The sequence below is a fragment of the Eucalyptus grandis genome, chromosome 6, assembly GCF_016545825.1.
Source record: "Eucalyptus grandis isolate ANBG69807.140 chromosome 6, ASM1654582v1, whole genome shotgun sequence".
Taxonomy (NCBI): Eukaryota; Viridiplantae; Streptophyta; class Magnoliopsida; order Myrtales; family Myrtaceae; genus Eucalyptus; species Eucalyptus grandis.
The window spans coordinates 36,891,287-36,910,668 of record NC_052617.1 but is presented as its reverse complement, the minus strand read 5'-3'; the positions used below and the strand labels follow the sequence as shown (position 1 = coordinate 36,910,668).

The 19,382-nt window shown below is 41.2% G+C and overlaps 2 protein-coding genes, 1 long non-coding RNA gene and 1 pseudogene across 3 annotated transcripts; 2 read left to right on the top strand and 2 right to left on the bottom strand.

Moving 5' to 3' along the window:
- Window positions 1-4,708: 4,708 nt before the first annotated feature.
- Window positions 4,709-6,007, top strand: LOC120294447 (uncharacterized mitochondrial protein AtMg00810-like). The gene has a single exon (XM_039314534.1). It carries the CDS (start codon window positions 4,709-4,711, stop codon window positions 6,005-6,007), a length of 1,299 nt encoding a protein of 432 aa, XP_039170468.1.
- Window positions 6,008-6,735: 728 nt separating this feature from the next.
- Window positions 6,736-7,363, top strand: LOC104449511. The gene is made up of 2 exons (XR_726570.3): window positions 6,736-6,953; window positions 7,049-7,363. It is a non-coding gene; the product is annotated as an uncharacterized LOC104449511 (long non-coding RNA).
- A 550-nt stretch (window positions 7,364-7,913) lies between these two features.
- Window positions 7,914-11,038, bottom strand: LOC104449510 (annotated as a pseudogene).
- Window positions 10,781-17,407, bottom strand: LOC104451936 (receptor kinase-like protein Xa21). Its single transcript, XM_039314533.1, has 4 exons — window positions 15,955-17,407; window positions 15,623-15,719; window positions 15,112-15,485; window positions 10,781-11,091 (listed from the first exon to the last, which is right to left on the bottom strand). Exons 1-4 carry the CDS (start codon window positions 17,405-17,407, stop codon window positions 10,781-10,783), a joined length of 2,235 nt encoding a protein of 744 aa, XP_039170467.1.
- Between the last annotated feature and the right edge of the window lie 1,975 nt (window positions 17,408-19,382).

The following is a 19,382-nucleotide window of genomic DNA, read 5'->3' as shown; positions in this document are numbered from 1 at the left end:
TGCCCTCCCTCTCTCTCTCCGACGAACAGGACGCGACCTCCCAGTCGCTCTGTGCCCTCCCTCTTTCCGACCGGCGAACCACCGCCAGCAACCGACGAACCACCGCACCGGACCGGCGAGAGGACCGCGAGATCTAGCTCCCTCCCTTTGCCCTCCCTCTTTCCGACCGGCGAACCACCGCACGGGACCGGCGAGAGGACCGCGACCTCCCTCTCTCTCTACATTCCCTCTTTCCGACCGACGAACCACCGCACGGGCAAGAGGACCGCGAGCAAATAAGATGTTTTTGTAGAGATCTCCCATCGTCGCCTTCATCTTCTTCCTCCTTTTTTTTGTTTTGTTGTTTTTTTTTTTCCCTAGTGTTCTAATGGTGGATCTGGAGTTGCATATGAAGGATGACGTGATGTCTCACATCAACCTCGACGACTTCTTCAGCGACCTCCTTGAGACCGGCGACTTCATCGGCGCTTACTCCTCGACGATCGCGTCGTCGTCGTCTCCAGACTCGGGGCTCTCGTGGTTCGACGAGATCGAGAACATCCTGATGAAGGACGACGATGTCCACGTGCTTGCTGAGCCGGGGGCTGAGCGTGTTAAAGCATATAAGCCAAAGTCGAAAACAAATGCTGGAGATCAAGAGCCGAGCTTGAATGGAAACAAGGAAGATGAAGTAAAGAAGTTCAAATTAAAGTCAAAGATAGATACCGATGTACGGGAGTTAAGTTACGTGCAAACGGGAAGTAAGACAAGGCGGACTCACTGGCTTGGGAAGTGCAAGAACAAATGCTGGTGCTAATGATTCGATCAAGGATGGAAACGATAAACTCAACTCTACTTGCGAGGATAAAGAAAAGAAGAACAAAGAAAGCATGAGTTACATCAACAACACGTGCTCATTGAATAATAGATATTCAGTTTTAAGTCAAAACTGAATATTTTCCGTGTTCTGTTATTTTCCCTCCTTCTGTTTTCATTTCTGTTAAAACAGTTGTACAAGTTTTGTTTCTCGCATATAAATACGGAATGTACAAAGAACGAATACAAGAAGCACTTTATAAAAAGTTTACTCTCTCTCTCTCTCTCTCTTTTTCTGAAGAGCAAGAGAACCAAATACAGAAGCTCAAGATCATTTCCTTTTCTTTTGAGTCTTCATCTTTGTCAAGCTTGTTTCTTCATCTTCTCTGTTTCTCCTTCCTGTTCGTGTATTCTTCACATGGTATCAGAGCAGTATATCCTGGAGAAATCACCTCGATGCTGCATCGGTATGATTGAATCTACAGCAACTTGAAGTCGGGATTCAAAGCTTCATAGATCTCGTGAGTAAATGATTCTGATTCTCATCCGGATCTACATCATAAATAGGTGTACTACAACGATACTCCTAAACTAGCAAAAGTCTGAGTTTATAAACAGAACTTTTTGAAGATCTGGAAACAAAGAATGGCAGCAAGAAGCTTGAAATATCCATTCCCTATTCATGTCAATATCTCGAATTTCGTTACCATCAAGCTAACTGAGGAAAATTTCCTTCTATGGCAAGATCAGTTTCATAGATTCTTAAGGAGTCAAGACTTGTTTGGGTTTGTTAATGGAGAAGTTCTATCACCTGCTAAAACACTACAGGTCGAAGAAGGAAATCAAACAATTGAGATCCCTAATCTTGATTATAATGATTGGATCAAGACAGATCAGTTAGTGTCCTCCTGGATTAGTGGTGCTGTCTCCGAAAACATACTCAGTCTAATAATTGGCCTAAACACAGCATATGAACTATGGCAGACCTTGCTCAATCGATTTACTCAAAAATCTGTGGCAAAGGAGTTTGAGTTAAGGGGAAAATTACAAGCCTGTCAGAAACGTGATAGATCTTTATCAACATATCTCAGAGAGTTTAAGTCTGTATGTGATCAGTTGAATGCAATAGGGAAACCAGTGGATGAGCTAACAAAACTGTTCGGTATTTTGGAAGGTCTAGGGTTTGAGTATGAGAGCTTTAAAACAACAATCTATTGTTTAAAGCAACAACCTGAATATGATGAAGTAATTTCACATTTGGAAAGATTTGAAACAAGGCTACAAAACTACTCCTCGAGTCGAGTCAATCCAAATTTAGCATACTATGGCCAAAGGAAGAATGAAGCTATACACAAAGAGGAGGTTAACAGAGATTTTGTACAGCAAAATAGTAGTCTTGGAAGTACAAGAGGATATAGTCGAGGAGGAAGAAGTTTTGGAAGAGGAAGGTCATTCAATAACAGATATAGAAACTATGGTTATCCTGGAAGAAGTATGAATTACAGAAACAATACTTCGAACTATGAACAAGGCAGTCAACAGTTTAACCAGCTTAATACCTCCTCTGCTTTGGGGTCTGGTCAGGGTTTTAGACCATATAATGGCTCAACTCAAAGGTATACAGATACCAAGACCTATCCTTCCTCAAACTTCACTCTCCATAAAAATGCTCAGATGGAGAAACCAAAAGAAAACACTCGACTGGAGTGTCAAATCTGCAGAAGACCAGGTCATGATGCACTTCACTGCTGGTATCGTTTCGATAATTCATACCAAGCAGAGGAAGTTCCAACAGCCTTAGCAGCCCTACACATCGAAGATTCAAGTGGAAATGAGTGGTATCCAGACACGGGTGCAACAACTCATATTACAGCCAACTCTGGTATTCTTCATAATCCTTCTAGATACCATGGAACTGATACAGTGATGATTGGAAACGGATCATGCTTGCCTATCATTTATATTGGTGATACATTGTTGCATACTAAAGTGGATTCATTACCTCTGAATGATGTGTTAATTGTTCCTGATATAAAGAAGAATCTTCTATCTGTATCGAAACTAACGGATGATTATCCATGTTCCTTCGTTTTTGATAAAATTGGTGTATACATTAAGGACAATTACACCAACACAACTCTGCTGCTTGGAAGGAAGGTTAAAGGATTGTACCGAGTTGATTCTCACACCACGAAGCATTTCTAACTCGAGACACGAGCTCTAGGAGAAGATCTATGGCATCGCGTTTGGCACACACCAATCTGAAAACACTGCAATACCTGCAAAAACAACAACACATTTACTGTAACACTAGAATACAAAATGTATGTCGAAGTTGTCAAGTTGCAAAACATACTGCTCTACCATTTCCATTGTCTGAATCTGTAACATCTACACCTTTAGAAAAGGTGCACTGCGATATCTGGGGACCTTCACCAGTCATTTCATTTCAAAACTTCAAGTATTATGTCATCCTTGTAGATGATTTTTCTCGATTCAGCTGGATTTACCCGATGAGAGCAAAAGCAGACTTCTATGACATCTTTATTCTGTTTCAGAAACAGGTCGAAAATCAACTTGACTGCAAAATCAAGACCTTCCAATGTGATGGTGGAGGTGAATTTGTTAGTCACAAGTTTCAGAACACATTTACATAGCCATGGCATTAAACAACAAGTGTCCTATCCTCATACACCGAACGAATGGTGTTTCGAAAGAAAGCATCGCCATGTTGTTGAGTTAGGTCTAGCTATGCTCTATCATGCTGAAGTTCCTTTAAAATATTGGGTTGATGCTTTCCTAACAGCCATTTATATCATCAATATGCTTCCTACACCAAAGCTACAGATGCAATCACCATATAGTAGACTCTATCAGAAAGAACCAAGCTATGATCATCTCAGAGTCTTCGGCTGTGCTTGTTTTCCTTGTCTCAGACCCTATGCTCAACACAAGCTAGATCCACGGTCTCTTACCTGTATATTCATTGGGTATAGCGAACGTCACAAAGGATACAGATGTCTTGTTCCTACTACTGGTCGAATATACATCAGTAGGCATGTTATCTTTGATGAAAGGTTCTTTCCTTTCAATAAGACCCGTGTGACAAAGAACACATCCTATACAACACTATATCAACTATGGACAGAAGAGGTAAAGTTTATGGATCCAGTAGGCCGAAATGATATCTCTTCATCAACACAAGATTCTATACAACAACTGCATAATAATGGCATCAATCATTCTACTTCATCCTATTTGCCTCCTGAAGAACAGGACAACCTTACTTCCCTTACAACAACACAGGCTGAAGTTCCTACTCATCAGGATCATTGCTGTTCACAAGATCAGGAAATATCTAGCACTATAACTCATCCTGCAGTTGTTCACTTCAGTGGAAACAATAGCAACCATGCTCCTACTACTTCTACTTCACACGGTACACCTACATCTCACCATATGCAGACTCGGTCAAAATCTGGAATTATCAAAACTAATCCTAAATATGCTTGTCTTGCTGAATACAAAGTCCCTGCTGAACCTAGATCGGTTAAGTCGCTTTAGCTAATCAAGGATGGTACACGGCTATGAAAGAAGAGATGGATGCTTTACATCATAATCATACCTGGATTTTAATTCCTCGAACAACTGACATGAATGTGATAGGCTGCAAATGGGTGTTTAAAACCAAATTGGCATCTGATGGAAGTCTTGATAGGTTAAAAGCTCGTCTTGTAGCTAAAGGGTTTCACCAAGAAGAAGGTGTAGATTTTACTGAAACTTTCAGCCCAGTTGTCAAACATGCTACAATTCGGTTAGTTCTATCTCGTAGCCATGATGAATCAATGGCCTATTCATCAACTTGATGTCAAGAACGCATTCCTACATGGCACATTGATCAAACTTGATTTACATGGAGCAGCCCCACAGTTTCATACGATCACAAACACCTAATCATGTGTGCCTCCTCAAGAAATCTCTTTATGGTCTTCGACAAGCTCCTCGTGCATGGTTTGATAAGTTTAGTACCTTCTTACTTGAAAATGGTTTTGTCTGCAGCTCCACTGATCCCTCTCTGTTTATTCTTCGTAATGGACAAGACACTGTACTTCTCTTACTGTATGTGGATGATATTGTCTTAACTGGGAGCTCACCCTCATTACTTTCGAGTTTAATTCATTCTCTAAGCCTTCAATTTCACATGAAAGATCCAGGATATCTTCACTACTTCCTTGGCATTGAAGCTAAACGCAACTCTACTGATCTGTTTCTCTGTCAAACCAAATATGCAATCGATCTTCTTACTCGAGCTCAAATGATTGATTGTAAACCAATCTCTACTCCACTATCTCAGAGACCATATATCCTGCAATCTGATTCCATTCCCTTATCTAATCCTCTTGAATATCGAAGTCTTGTTGGTGGTCTTCAATATCTAACATTGACTCATCCTGATATTGCCTATGCTACAAACATGTTATGCCAGAAAATGCAGCAACCAACTATTGCAGACTTTAATAACTTAAAGAGGGTTCTGCGTTATGTTAAAGGAACTATCAGCTGTGGTATTTTTCTCCACTCTCGAAGTTCCAAACAACTCTATGGTTTTTCAGATGCAGACTGGGCTGGTTGCACAGAGACTAGAAGATCCACAACTGGCTTCTGTACATTTCTCGGCTCTAATCTCATTTCTTGGACAGCAAAGAAACAACCTACTGTAAGTCGATCTTCTACTGAAGCAGAATATCGTGCCCTTGCCTCTGCAACTGCTGAGCTGACATGGGTCAGCTTTGTTCTTCGTGATATTGGTCTGTCACTTTCTTCACCAACTCGTTTATTCTGTGATAATCAGTCTGCTATTGCTCTTACTGCTAATCCCATTTTACATGCCCGCACCAAACACATCGAAGTTGACTTTCATTTTGTACGAGAGAAGGTTGCTTCGGCTCTCTCAATGTGTGTTATATTCCAAGCGCTCACCAGCTTGCTGATATTTTTACAAAACCTATCTCACGGTTCGCTCATTTTGACATTCGTACCAAATTGGGAATTGGTACTTTACCCCTTCCCAATTTGCGGGGATGTTAAAGCATATAAGCCAAAGTCAAAAACAAATGCTGGAGATCAAGAGCCGAGCTTGAATGGAAACAAGGAAGATGAAGTAAAGAAGTTCAAATTAAAGTCAAAGATAGATACGATGTACGGGAGTTAAGTTCTGGTGCAAACGGGAAGTAAGACAAGGCAGACTGCTGGCTTGGGAAGTGCAATAACAAATGCTGGTGCTAATGATTCGATCAAGGATGGAAACGATAAACTCAACTCTACTTGCGAGGATAAAGAAAAGAAGAACAAAGAAAGCATGAGTTACATCAACAACACGTGCTCATTGAATAATAGATATTCAGTTTTAAGTCAAAACTGAATATTTTCCGTGTTCTGTTATTTTCCCTCCTTCTGTTTTCATTTCTGTTAAAACAGTTGTACAAGTTTTGTTTCTCGCATATAAATACGGAATGTACAAAGAACGAATACAAGAAGCACTTTATAAAACGTTTACTCTCTCTCTCTCCCTCTTTCTGAAGAGCAAGAGAACCAAATACAGAAGCTCAAGATCATTTCCTTTTCTTTTGAGTCTTCATCTTTGTCAAGCTTGTTTCTTCATCTTCTCTGTTTCTCCTTCCTGTTCGTGTATTCTTCACAGAGCGGGCCGTGCCGGAGGGACTCGAGCTTCCCGTGGACCTTCGCTTCCCCGGCCCCTCGCCGCCGGCTTCTCCCCGCCTCCTGCAAGATGCGGCAGCGCGGCCTCAGGTGCTCCGCTAGCTGGCTGATTTCCTCGGTTTCCATGGCGCGTGTTAAACCAAAAAATTCCAAAATGACGGGTAATATGAGAATTTGCTCACATCATTATCTTGCCATTAAGACTTGGTTTCTACGCAACTGCAGGAACCAAAGAAATGTGACAGAAGCTCGTTCACTTGTCAGAGGCTCTACTACTTGCATTAAAAATGGAGTATTGGCAATTGCAGCCAACACACGGACACAAAATAGAGTATTGGCAATTGCAGCCAACACACGGACACTTAGGAGACAATCACTAACAGGTGCTGGTTCAGACCAGTCTCGCCGGTCTTCTCTGGGTGGCAAGTCCACTAATTCCAGTAAGCAGAATCAGCATAATTAAATTTAATTCACAGTATATATTTCATCTCATTATGTCCATCATCTGATTATTTGTTTTTGTTTCTTCAATAAGATGTAAAAGACACAAGGAATGCCAAGACGCCTCCTCCAGTCCACCCATCATCTACGATAGCAAAGCGTTGGCTGTAGCTATAGATGGCGAAATTTAGTGTTCAATGACCAGCGAAGTGATGCTTTGACTCGAAGCTGACTGAAGTTTTGACATGATAGATGAGACACGGAGAATTGACGAGGGAAAGACTGAAGAGTTACCCGACAAACGCAATAGCAATTTTTTGGTTTAACACACTGCTTATGTACATATTGACACAAGTTCTTCAAATAATGCCCGAAATTTCTATGGCAATGTTTTCAAACTGCTCTTGCCCATTGTTCTCTGAATCTCTGACTTAAGTCATCAAAGCTATCGGCATCTTTTAACAGAAATGGAGGAAATGACAGGTGCCTCTGCTAATAAACCGGCTGCTCTTCTATTGTATAGCTAGCTAAAAATCAAAGATTATAGCACGACATTCATATAACGTGACGCCAATGTGGTACTATAGAATCAAGTGTTCTTGTTTTTAGTATAGTTGATTATAATAGCTTCACAGGCCCTGAAACCGAGATCCCTCAGTTTATCCAGCGATACCTTGCGTGGTATGGATCATACATAGTTTACTTATTCAGTTATAAACCTCGAATGTAACTGAGGGGCTAGTCAGTTAAAAAAACACACACACAACTATAGCAACAACTTCCATGTTTCATTTTCCGAAACAGGATCCCATGCCCATCTTTGAAGTTCAGCTTAATTTAGTTGAAGATGCAAACCAGCAGATGGCCATTGCCTTAGATTTACCCAAAAGTGCTACTGTCAGGAAAACAGACGTGAAGGTTAAGAGGAGCATCATTAACAAGTCATCCAGTTCACCAAATTGTTAAAAATGCCTTCTTTACAAGTTTATGATGAACCTGAAAAACTGATTCACAGATGAGTGTACTTTATTCAAGTTTCAACCATTCAGTCAATGGAAAGAAATATCGACAATTATTCAAGGAAGGTGAAGAGAAGGAAGTAGTTAGCAAAGCTTAAACAAGTCGGTTGTTTGATTGTAGCTAATTTGCCTGTTTATTTTCTTGAAGGAATAGTCATAGGCTTGAAGCAGCCGCTTGTGGAATCTCCTCATGTCCAAGCTCACATTCTGTCTGTCGAGATAGATCTCCTTAGTGTATTGCCAACCCTTTGGATTCGTAAGGACTGGATCATCTTGATCGTATTCATTATACAGTGAGCTCTCTCTAGGCGAAATCTTGTAGCCAATATACTTGAGACCAAGCTCTCTAGCAGGTTTACCAAAGCATGTCTCAGCTGGTGAATCCGTCCCTAAAGGAATGACTTGGATGAGCACAGAACCAGGCTTCAGGAAAAGGAAGTGGGTCAAAGCAGCCCCGTGTACACCAACCATAACCTCGCTCTTATTAAGCAAGCGATACATCTTCGCCAGTTCAGTCGTTACTCTGAACCCCATATCCTCTGCCATTTTAACCAAGCAGTCTTCGTTAACTAACGCCCTGGACCCACTGCACGATAATATCACTAGCTTCGGTTTCTTCACCTGGTGTTTCTGGTCGTCTTTATTAATTTTCATCGATCACCCCAAAGTTGGCACTGAAGCCGATTGATTCAGTTTCAGCTGTACCCCTTGCTCCTTGTCTGGTATTGAACCTTTTATCCGCGGCTGGTAAGCATGGTCAAGGAAGTGTCTGAAATCGAGGATGCTCTTATTCCCCTTCATCAGTGAAGGATCCACAGTAAGGTCATCATGGATTTTCAGACCAACAATGGCATCCGGGAAGCAATGGGTTCTTTTATCTCCAGCAAAGTCGATGAGCGGATAGTTCGAGAGGCGAGAAAGGATGTTCTCATACTTCATAATCAACCAATTGTACAAATTTCATCACTTATAAGAATTCCTGTGGGATCGGCTGTCCCCATTAGATAGTAAAAATCTGGAATAGGAATCCTTCCTCCTTTCAAACTCTTCTTTTCATCATTCATCAGGATGGACAGATGATTTTGTAGGTATGTTTCGTCCAGAGGAATCCCAGATAAGATCATTCTGGCCGCAGTGAAACCATCCTTCTCACCATGATTCACCAAAACTGTTCATACGGTAAAAGAACAAAAGGAAAACACAAAGGAAAATGTTTACACATCAAATGGCAATTGAAGGAAATACGCACCCAAGGGAAAAAAAACCAGCAAAGATGAATAGAGATGCATTTTTTTACTTATGCATATTTCGAATCAAGAAAAATAAAAGAAGCACATCCAAGTATAGAAAAAAAAAATTGGAGAAAAATCTCTTTTTGGACTGTTTTAAGAATAGACAATATTTCAACAGTCCAAAAGTTCAGAAGAATACTACCTCTTAGAGCTGCTCGTTTACTAGAGAATACGCTATTTGCATCTCCCAGAGCATTCTCCACCATGTCCAAAAGAAATTCATTAGGGACCCGCCATAGCTTAAAAGTGCAATCAAAATCTTTGAAAGATATGCAAGCTTTGGTTTATTACTACATCAATGAGGATCAAGGTCTAATGAGTCCTTCCAAAAAGGTAAAATTTGATGGCAGAAAAAGCTCCAAACAAAAAGCAATGGGATTTAGTAATTCACAAGAAAAACATGTCCCATGTTCAAATTAAACTGCTGAAAGAACAAGAAAGCCGCTAACTTTTCAGTCTGTTTATGTAAGGGTCTTTTAACCAGCTAACTCCAAAGGAAAATCTTAACACAATGATCAACAAATCAATAGTATAGCCAGGCAACAAACCCACAGATAACGCTGTGATCGCAGTACTAGGCGTCAGAGGTACCATAAGAACCTCAAGAGAATTAATTAAAACAATGATAGCCTGCTGGCAAAATATGAACAAGAAGAGTGCAGAGGCCTCAGATTACAAATTCTCCACGGTGATAATAGCTACTTAATTGCGAGCAGAAAGATATTCAGGTAACCATATGTACTAAGAACTAATTTCTAGCTTCTATAATCAAGTGATAGTTGACCAATGAGCCGTTTAATTTTTTTCTTTTCAGAGTACATAATAGAAAGAGAATGCGATACTCATTCCACTAAGGACAACAACCCACACCTGATCGTGCCAATTGACCAAAAAGTCATCATAAAACATCAACTAATGTGATAACAAGAGCATATTAAGGGAACATAATATATATAAATTTCTTGCACAAATTATCTCATGCCAATGGACAACACTATATGACTAAGGCAGGAAAAAGGATATCGGTAATCGCAACTTAACTGCAGGGGAGTAAGTTCACAAAGATGACATACCTTGGATCCTCGAGTGGACAAATCCTCCAGGGGTGAGGATGTTGAAAGCAACCTGCCTCTTTCTTTTAGTAAATCTCCAAAGACTAAATCCAGCTGAAATTGGATGTTGAAACAATTCATGTCCTCCAATGCCCATGATCTGCAAAAAGGGGTACAGATAAGGGGGTGTACTGACGGTAAAGTATTATCTGCAAAAAGGGCCATCGGAATCATCGTCCTCAGAATCATCAGCCACAATTTCCCAATCAGCGCTACGCACGCTCTCCGCCAAAGCAGCGTCCTCTTCGCCCTCTCCATTAACCACAATCGACGGTAGCCTATCCAGCGAAGCCTTCTTGACTTGCGGCCTCCTGCTCCCAGAACTAGTAGTCATCCACACACGAAACAAAAACAAAAATGAGAATCCCGAACACGCGCCATGGAAACCGAGGAAATCAGCCAGCTAGCGGAGCACCTGAGGCCGCGCTGCCGCATCTTGCAGGAGGCGGGGAGAAGCCGGCGGCGAGGGGCCGGGGAAGCGAAGGTCCGCGGGAAGCTCGAGTCCCTCCGGCACGGCCCGCTCAGCCCCCGGCTCAGCAAGCACGTGGACATCCTCGTCCTTCATCAGGATGTTCTCGATCTCGTCGAACCACGAGAGCCCCGAGTCCGGAGACGACGACGACGCGATCGTCGAGGAGTAAGCGCCGATGACGTCGCCGGTCTCGGGAGGTCGCCGAAGAAGCCGTCGAGGTTGATGTGAGACATCACGTCGTCCTTCATATGCAACTCCGATCCACCATTAGAACACTAGGGAAAAAAAAAACAACAACAAAACAAAAAAAAAGGAGGAAGAAGATGAAGGCGACGATGGGAGATCTCTACAAAAACATCTTATTTGCTCGCGGTCTTCTTGCCCGTGCGGTGGTTCGTCGGTCGGAAAGAGGGAATGTAGAGAGAGAGGGAGGTCGCGGTCCTCTCGCCGGTCCCTTGCGGTGGTTCGCCGGTCGGAAAGAGGGAGGGCAAAGGGAGGGAGCTAGATCTCGTGGTCCTCTCGCCGGTCCGGTGCGGTGGTTCGTCGGTTGCTGGCGGTGGTTCGCCGGTCGGAAAGAGGGAGGGCATAGAGCGACTGGGAGGTCGCGTCCTGTTCGTCGGAGAGAGAGAGGGAGGGCGAGTGAGAGGCGCGAAGAAAGAGAAGAAGGAGAAAACCTCGCTCAAGTCCGAAATTTTTTTAAAATGGCGCCTGATTTTCTCCTCGGTCGACCAGATTGGGGTCCCACGCCGAGCCGAAACGAGCCGAGCCGAGCGAGTCTTTTCATTTTCCAGCGGGTCCCCCAGGACAGGTGTCGAAAGCTGGGTGGTATGTGCGCACCACGTCAGCGGATGACGTGGCGCGAACGAACCACTGAATATTTTCTCGAATATGGCAGCTGTTTCAGAGGCGAAGGCACGAGTTAGACGGCGACGAGCGGAGGTGACGAGGCGACGGTGGGCTGAGCAGAAGCGCAACGGCGAGGGCGGGAGGGAGAGACGGACGCTCTCAGAGATGAAGAGAAACTAAAAAGTTCTTCTAGACCGTGGTGCGTGATAAGAAAGCGATAATAAAATTTAAGGATAAATACCAGGAAAAATTTCAAAATACATTTATGATAAATTATCAAAAATCTTAAATTAGTATATTTATCATAAATTTATCTTCCGTTAATTTTTATTAAATTAAATTAATATTAACAAAAGTTACAAACTGATAAATATGTGTTAAATGAAGAGTAAAATCTCAAATTGGTACAAGTGTCTATTGTTACATGTCATTTAAATAAGTAATTTGATAAAGATACTGATAGAGAATAAATTTATTCAAATATATAACTTGGGGTTTTCAAGTGAACCAAATTGAGATTTTTCATAATATTAAATTAATTAATAATCTCATTTGTAGTTCCTCAACTTATTTAAATTATACAATTGAATTCTTAGATTTTTAACATCTACGTGCATGATCTAAGATTTTATATTGTTAAAATGACCGCCTTCCCGTTACCAAAAAAAAAGCCACCACCTAAAATCAACCTTGGCGAAATTTAATAATCTTATTGACTTTACTTTTGCTTCTCTTATTAATCCACAATATGAATTATCATTTAAAAATTAATCAGCATTGGCATAATTTATTACCTTTTTTAAGATACGCCTGTACTTTATATTTCTCTACATTTATAAATCTATAAATATATATATAAACTATGCATCTAAAGACAATTGTTAGAGATGGACTTTAAGAGGAAAAACTAGAAACAGAAAATTGATATAAAGAAAATAATGAGATCGAATTGTTAGAGATGGACTTTAAGAGGAAAAACTAGAAACAGAAAATTGATATAAAGAAAATAATGAGATCGTAAGCAGGGGAAGGAGAATAGAGATGGAGATAGATTACATACATTGAACTAGTATATGAGTTCGTCTTTGAGCCTAGTGGAAAATAGTTACAACCAAGACAAAGAATAGAACCATTAGGATCTTTCTTGTTCAAAGCAAAATTAATCCTAAGACAAAGTCTAGTTTAAGGGCGTGCATGATAAAAATTCTGGAACAAAAACTAAATTCTACTCCTCGGATAAGTTTCTAAGTAAAGAAATGTGTTTGATAACGATTCAAAATTTTTGTTTTTGGAATAGAAATTCGTTTGATAAAATAATAAAATTTCTATTTCTAGTGGTGGCGACGGCCGGTGTTCGGCGACGGGCGTTCGACAACGAGGGTTCGGCGATCGGCGTCTGGTGTTCGGCGGCGAGTGTCCAACAGTCGACGGCCGGCATTTGGTGGCGAGTGGCTGATAACCGGCGGCAGGCATCCATCGTCCGACAACCAACAACCGGCGATGGGCGGCCAAAGTCCAACGTCTGGCGATGGGCGGTTGATCGGCGATGTTTGGCGTCCGACAGCAAGTGTCTAATGGTTAGCGGCTGGCATTTGGTGGTGAGTGGCCGATGATCGGCGGTTGGCGGCCGGCGATTGGTGGCCAATGACCCGCGATGGGTGGTCGAAGTTCGGCGTCTATTGGTGGGTGGCCGGTCGGCAATGGGTGGCTGGCGTTTAGCGGCTAGTGGCGGGTCCAATGACCGATGGCAAGTGATGGGCGATGGGCGTCTAGCATCCCATGGGCGGCGAATGGGCAACGGGCAATGACGAGAGTGAACGATGAAAAATGTTTTAATTTCTCACTTTTATTCTAGAAATTGAAAAGTTAAAAATTTTAACTTCTAATTTCCACTCCAAATCTATTTCTGATATAGAAATCCGTTCTAAAAATAGAAAATTGAAATTGCGTTACCATGGATTTTTGTTCCAAACTTGTTTCGGGGGATAGAGAAATAAAAAAATAGAGAAATAAAAATTTTATCATGCGCGTCCTAAGTGTATGGGAGCTAAACTTGCTTCAACCTAGCCTATACTTGGATTCATACCTAGCTCGAATCTTATGTAGTTCCTTGAGTGCTTCGGCCATATCCATCCGATCCTGCGATGACTCCATTGAACATGCAACTCTAATCCTTAGGACGAAGGCGATGCAATCTCTTATCCTCTCAATGTCATTCTCTCTTTCTATGTTAAAAATGGCCAAGTCCACGATCTCCATCACTCAGTTTGGTAGAGCCATCCTGACAAAGTTGTGGAGATTTAAATGGTCCTTGATCCCGGTTAGCATTTCCAATAAAACAATACCATAGCTGTACACGTCACCTTGTGTGGATACCATTGTTGGAGAAATCTTTCCAGAATATTTTGAAGCTGACAAAACGTTTCTATCAGTCTAGTCTGGATAAATACAGACCTTTTGTTTAGAGTCTGAAGACTTTCAGATCACCGACTCGGACTCAAGACTCAAGACTCAAGACTATTCTCATTGACAGTTTTTTTTCTAATCCAATGACGAAGGCAATCCAGAGTTGAAGTATTTGGTTGAGGATTTAGTCCTATCCTCTGGAGAAGATCTCTTGGCTAGATAAAAATAATGGATTCTTTTATTCGTAATCAAGATTGTTTGAAGATCCGATGGTCGACGAAATATTCTTGGAAGGTTCTATTCTTGGAAACCAAGATCCTGATTGTATGGGCGAACAGGATTGATGGGCTATCGTCAAGTTCCTTTAATAGCTCGAATGATCTTCTTGATTGATTCCGTCCAATGGGTAGATTGGAGGAATTCCTTTGGTAAGTGCCAACGGGTATGATGGCATAAAGGAGTACAAAATGAAGACATTCTAGTTGCTTTAGTGCATGGCAGATAGAGAAATTCCAGAGTCTGAAGCACCTTGATTATTAGTCAATACATTTTGAGCGAAATTGTATACACAAAGAGTGTCTATACTTAATGATATCTTGAGCGAGTGTGGTAGATCATCTACACCGAGAAATCAAGGGAGAACATTGCTGTAACATCTCTTTGATCATAGTGGAATCTAGCCAATAGGCTGTCAGTGCAGAAGAGTGGACGTAGGCTTGAAATAAGCCGAACCACTATAAACCGCGTGTTCAATTTTCTCTTCTCTCAGTCTTACTTTGACTATTGTTTGTCTCAAATCTATCAACTGTCTGTCATTGTGCAATTATCGAGAAAAATCATTTATATACCTATTCACCCCCCCTCTAGGCACGTATACTAGCTATATCAACCATGTCCCCCATGCCATACTCTAAAATAGTGTACATCAAGCAATATGCAATGAAAATAAATATTTCATCTAAAGGCCAACACAAATAAAACTTAGACAATTAATGAGAAAATTTTCTTACCGGGAGGGACATAGCCTACGAAACCCCTCACTGCCATTGATCTGCTACGGTCGTCAATGTCCATGACCTCTGTTGTCGCAGCGGAGATGATTGTCGTCAACCCAAAATCCCCAACTCGTCCCATCATCTCATTGTCCAGAAGGACGTTACTTGGCTTCAGATCTCCATGTACAATCTTTGGGCTGCAATCCTCATGAAGATATTTGATTGCGGAAGCTATGTCAATGGCAATGTCTAACCTTTGCATTAGTCCCAAATGTCCTGGCTTTCCATGTTCATGTTCATGCTCAACGTCTTCTTCGTTTCCCTTGTGTATCCAATTCTCTAAGCTCCCATTAACCATGTATTCGTATAAGAGAACTTTGAAATCGTTGCTGTGATAGTCCATGCTTAAGCACACGGTCAATATCTTCACGAGATTTTAGTGTCTTATGGCCCTTAAGGTTTGACATTCTGAGATAAAGCTCTTCAAAGCACCTCTATGGCCCAAGTTGAGCACTTTAACCACTACCAGCTGTGTTCCTCTGTATTTCCTTTATAGACAGTACCATATCTTCCTTTACCGATCACATTGTTCTCAGAGAATCCATCTATGGCTCTAGAGAGCTCTGCATAAGAGACCTCAAGAAATTGGTATTCAAACGGCAATTTAGTTGAAGAGATATTTTCTTTCTGACTTCTTTCTCTGATACTAAATGATAAACAGGCAAATACACAGAATGAAGCTTGACAAGATGGTCATCACTATGGCGATTACTATAACTATTTTAGTTAGTAATGGTTTGGTTAGTAATGGTTTAGAGGTATTGGATTTGCAAGAAGGAAGGTTTAGTTCTGCAATACCTCCACAAAGATTCCTATTCTCAAAGACGGACACTGCACTAGCATTGAGAAATACTCCTTGCTTCGGAACTTTTCCTTCAAGCTTGTTTGAAGATAGATTCAAGTACTTTAGATTCGTAAGTTGAGTGAGAAAGCTCGGGATTTCCCCAGATAAGTCATTATGGGAAACATCCAACTCTTGTAAGCCTCGTAATGTGCCTAAAGCCGGAGGTATTTCACCATGAAAGGAATTGACTGCTAAGTTGAGCCGCCCCAACAGCAAGCACTTGTTGATGGAGCTAGGAATTGGTCCCGTCAACTTATTGTAAGACAGATCTAGTTCCACGAGATTGGTCAAGGACCCAACTTGGGATGGAAGAGATCCACTCAATTGGTTATGTGCCAAGTTGAAGATAATCGAAATGGTGGAAAGACTAAGAACCTCCCTCGGGATTGGACCACTCAGATTATTGTTTGAAAGCTCAAGCTCGATTAGCTGCCTGCAGTTACCAAGGCTTTGCGGTATTTCCCCGTAGAAGTTGTTGAATGGTAGGTAAAGGAGACTCAATAACGTCAAATTGCCGATCGACGATGGGATCTCTCCTGTTAGCATGTTAATGCTTAAGTACAAATTGCGCAAGTTATAGAGTGCTCCAATACAAGAAGGAACATGGCCGCTAAGTGAATTGTTTGACAAGCCAAGAAAAGACAAGTTGAAGAGATTGCCAATACTTGGAGGAATGGTTCCATACATTGCGTTGGATGACATAGCAATTAGTCTAACGCTGTTGGAAAGATTGCCGATGGAATCCGGCAAGAGACCCTCAAGAAAATTATGGTCTACCCCAATAATTTCCAGCATTGAACAATTAGTCAATGAGGTAATAAAACTGAAGTCATCTCGCAACTGGTTAGACATAAGAAACATTCCTTCAAGAGCTTTTAGCCTTCCAAGATTTGCAGGCATTGGTCCATGAAAACTGTTATGGTTAAAGTAGATGTACTGAAGGTTGGAGGCATTCGATAAGGACGGAGGTATAATGCCAGTAAACAAATTTCTAGGAAAATCAAGATAACTAAGAGAAGGAAGAGTATCGCCGATATTAGGGGGAATGCTCCCTCTCAATTGATTGTCACCAGCGCTAAAATAGATAATGCTGGACATGTTGAAGATTGCTGGTGGGATCTTGCCAGTGAGTTGGTTAAATGCTAGTTGAACATTCCTCAAACCACGAAGCTTGGACAATGTCTTGGGAATCTCTCCTTGCAACCCATTACGTCCAACGGAAAGAGACAAAAGTTGGGAGAGATTTCCAATAGAATGAGGAATAGATCCTGTAAGACTATTTTTAGCCAAAAATAAATCTCGAAGCTTTGACAAAGAGCCAAGCTCATGAGATATTTTTCCCACAAGTTGGTTATCAATGAGATTCAAAACCTCAAGGTTTGAGCACTGAGAAAGATTTGTGGGCATTTGTCCATCGAAAGAGTTGTTACTAAGAATGAGACGTTGCAAGCGAAACAAGTGGCCAATGCTTTGCAGAATTTTGCCACGAAAGTTGTTGTTCTGTAGAACAAGGCTTCTAAGGAAAGAGAGGTTTCCGACATGAGGCGATAGAAGACCGCCCAAGCCTTTCGACATCAGGTTGAGGGACACGACCCTTTCGGGATGCCGTCAACCGCATACAATATCTGGCCACTTACAGTGATGAGAAGAGTCATTCCATGAGCTCAAGACTCTAAGCAAATCCTTATCCACACTGTCTTTGAAGTAGATTAAAGCAAGCCGATCAGTCTGGTTAGTTTGCATTGCTGAACTCATCCATAATATGAGCTGGGCATGGAAAAACAGGAATATAATCACCTTATGCTTTTCCATTGTGAGTGGTTTCTGTGTTCTAAGATGCTGCAAGTGAAGTTTCTTCCAGATTGAACTAAATAAGAGATGATGACTTTGAAAAGCATATGCTTTTCCGTTGATCAAGACACCTTCTCACACGGCGAAACCCCACCCATTTGGAAAAAATATGCAAGTTTAACCAAGACTAAGACCTAGACTGAGAGTTGGACTTTAAAAGTAATACAGACTGGCCGAACCAAAGAAAGGGGCATACACATGCTTGTCTAATTTTATATGTGCAGCAATTGGAAAGCCATGTGTGCTGCAAAGAAAGGAAATCAAGCACAAACGAGGTCCTTGATTTTCGGCCGTTTCAAAGAGAGCTGCTATTTGGTCATGGGCAAAGCATGTAATTTGTGCTATGAGTTTTTTACATCCAAAATGAGTTGTTTATTTATTAATATATTGGGTTTGGATTTAATTTATGCATGGGAAACACTCGACCATGCTGAGCGATTGTAACTCTGATTATCTAATTATAGTAAATTTTTGTTGTCGACACTCCTCATGAATATAGGTATCAACACTCGTATTGAATTATGTAAATCTTTGGCCCTTATTGTTCCTCGTTTATTTTTTCGGTGATCTCAAATTGAGTTAATTGTAAGATCTTCATTTGCTTCCGCGTTCATTAATTCTACAACAAAGATTTACCTCTCGTATGATATATTGTCATTTCATGGGTCCTGAACCATCGGTTTCAACATTTTAGGTATGAATTGCTCTTTGAGAAAGGGTTAGTTGTGAACCCAAAGGAACTACTCGGGAAAGCGAAGAGCTATCGATTTGGTGGATCAACAGATGGCAAATCAAATCTTGCTTTAGAAAAAAAGAAGAGGGGACGGATCTAACTTTAGAAATAGAAGAGAAGAGACAAAGAAAGAATGGGTGGATGCTTACCATGAATTTCGTGCCTTGTGTGAATTGCTCTTTTAGACAGGGTCAGTCGTGCACCCAAAGGAAGACCACTTCTTCGTGGAAAACATGGGCCTAGCGAAAAATGAAATCTTCTCACTTGTTTCGCACCATCAACCCATAAAAGTAGGCATACATGATATGATTGTACAATCCTTTGAGGAGAAGACTGTTGGAATATAATATGCGGAAACGATAAGATCTTGCAATTTACGTCAACGCAAAATCGCCAAAGAAATAAACGAGAAATAATAAGGATACTAGAAATTTACGTTGTTTGGTTCGAATATCGGTACCTACGTCCACGAGGAGGGCCGGCAACAAATAATTCACTATAATTGGAGAATCAAAGTTTACAATCTTTTACACGCTCGAGTATTTCCCACATCTAGATTTAACTCCAAACCCAAAGTGTTTATAAGTAACAATTCACTTGGATATAAACTCACGGTACAAAATTACCGCGCGTTTCAAGTCGTACACCAAAAAGAAAATAAAAACTCTTGTGTCTTTTTTTCTTTCTTTTGTGCAACTCCTCTCTCGGCAGACGTGTGGCTTCTCGCGGCTTCTTCTATATAGGGCTTAGGCGGCTTCGTAGAGTTTCGTTTTACCTTTCATATGCATATGCCCAAAA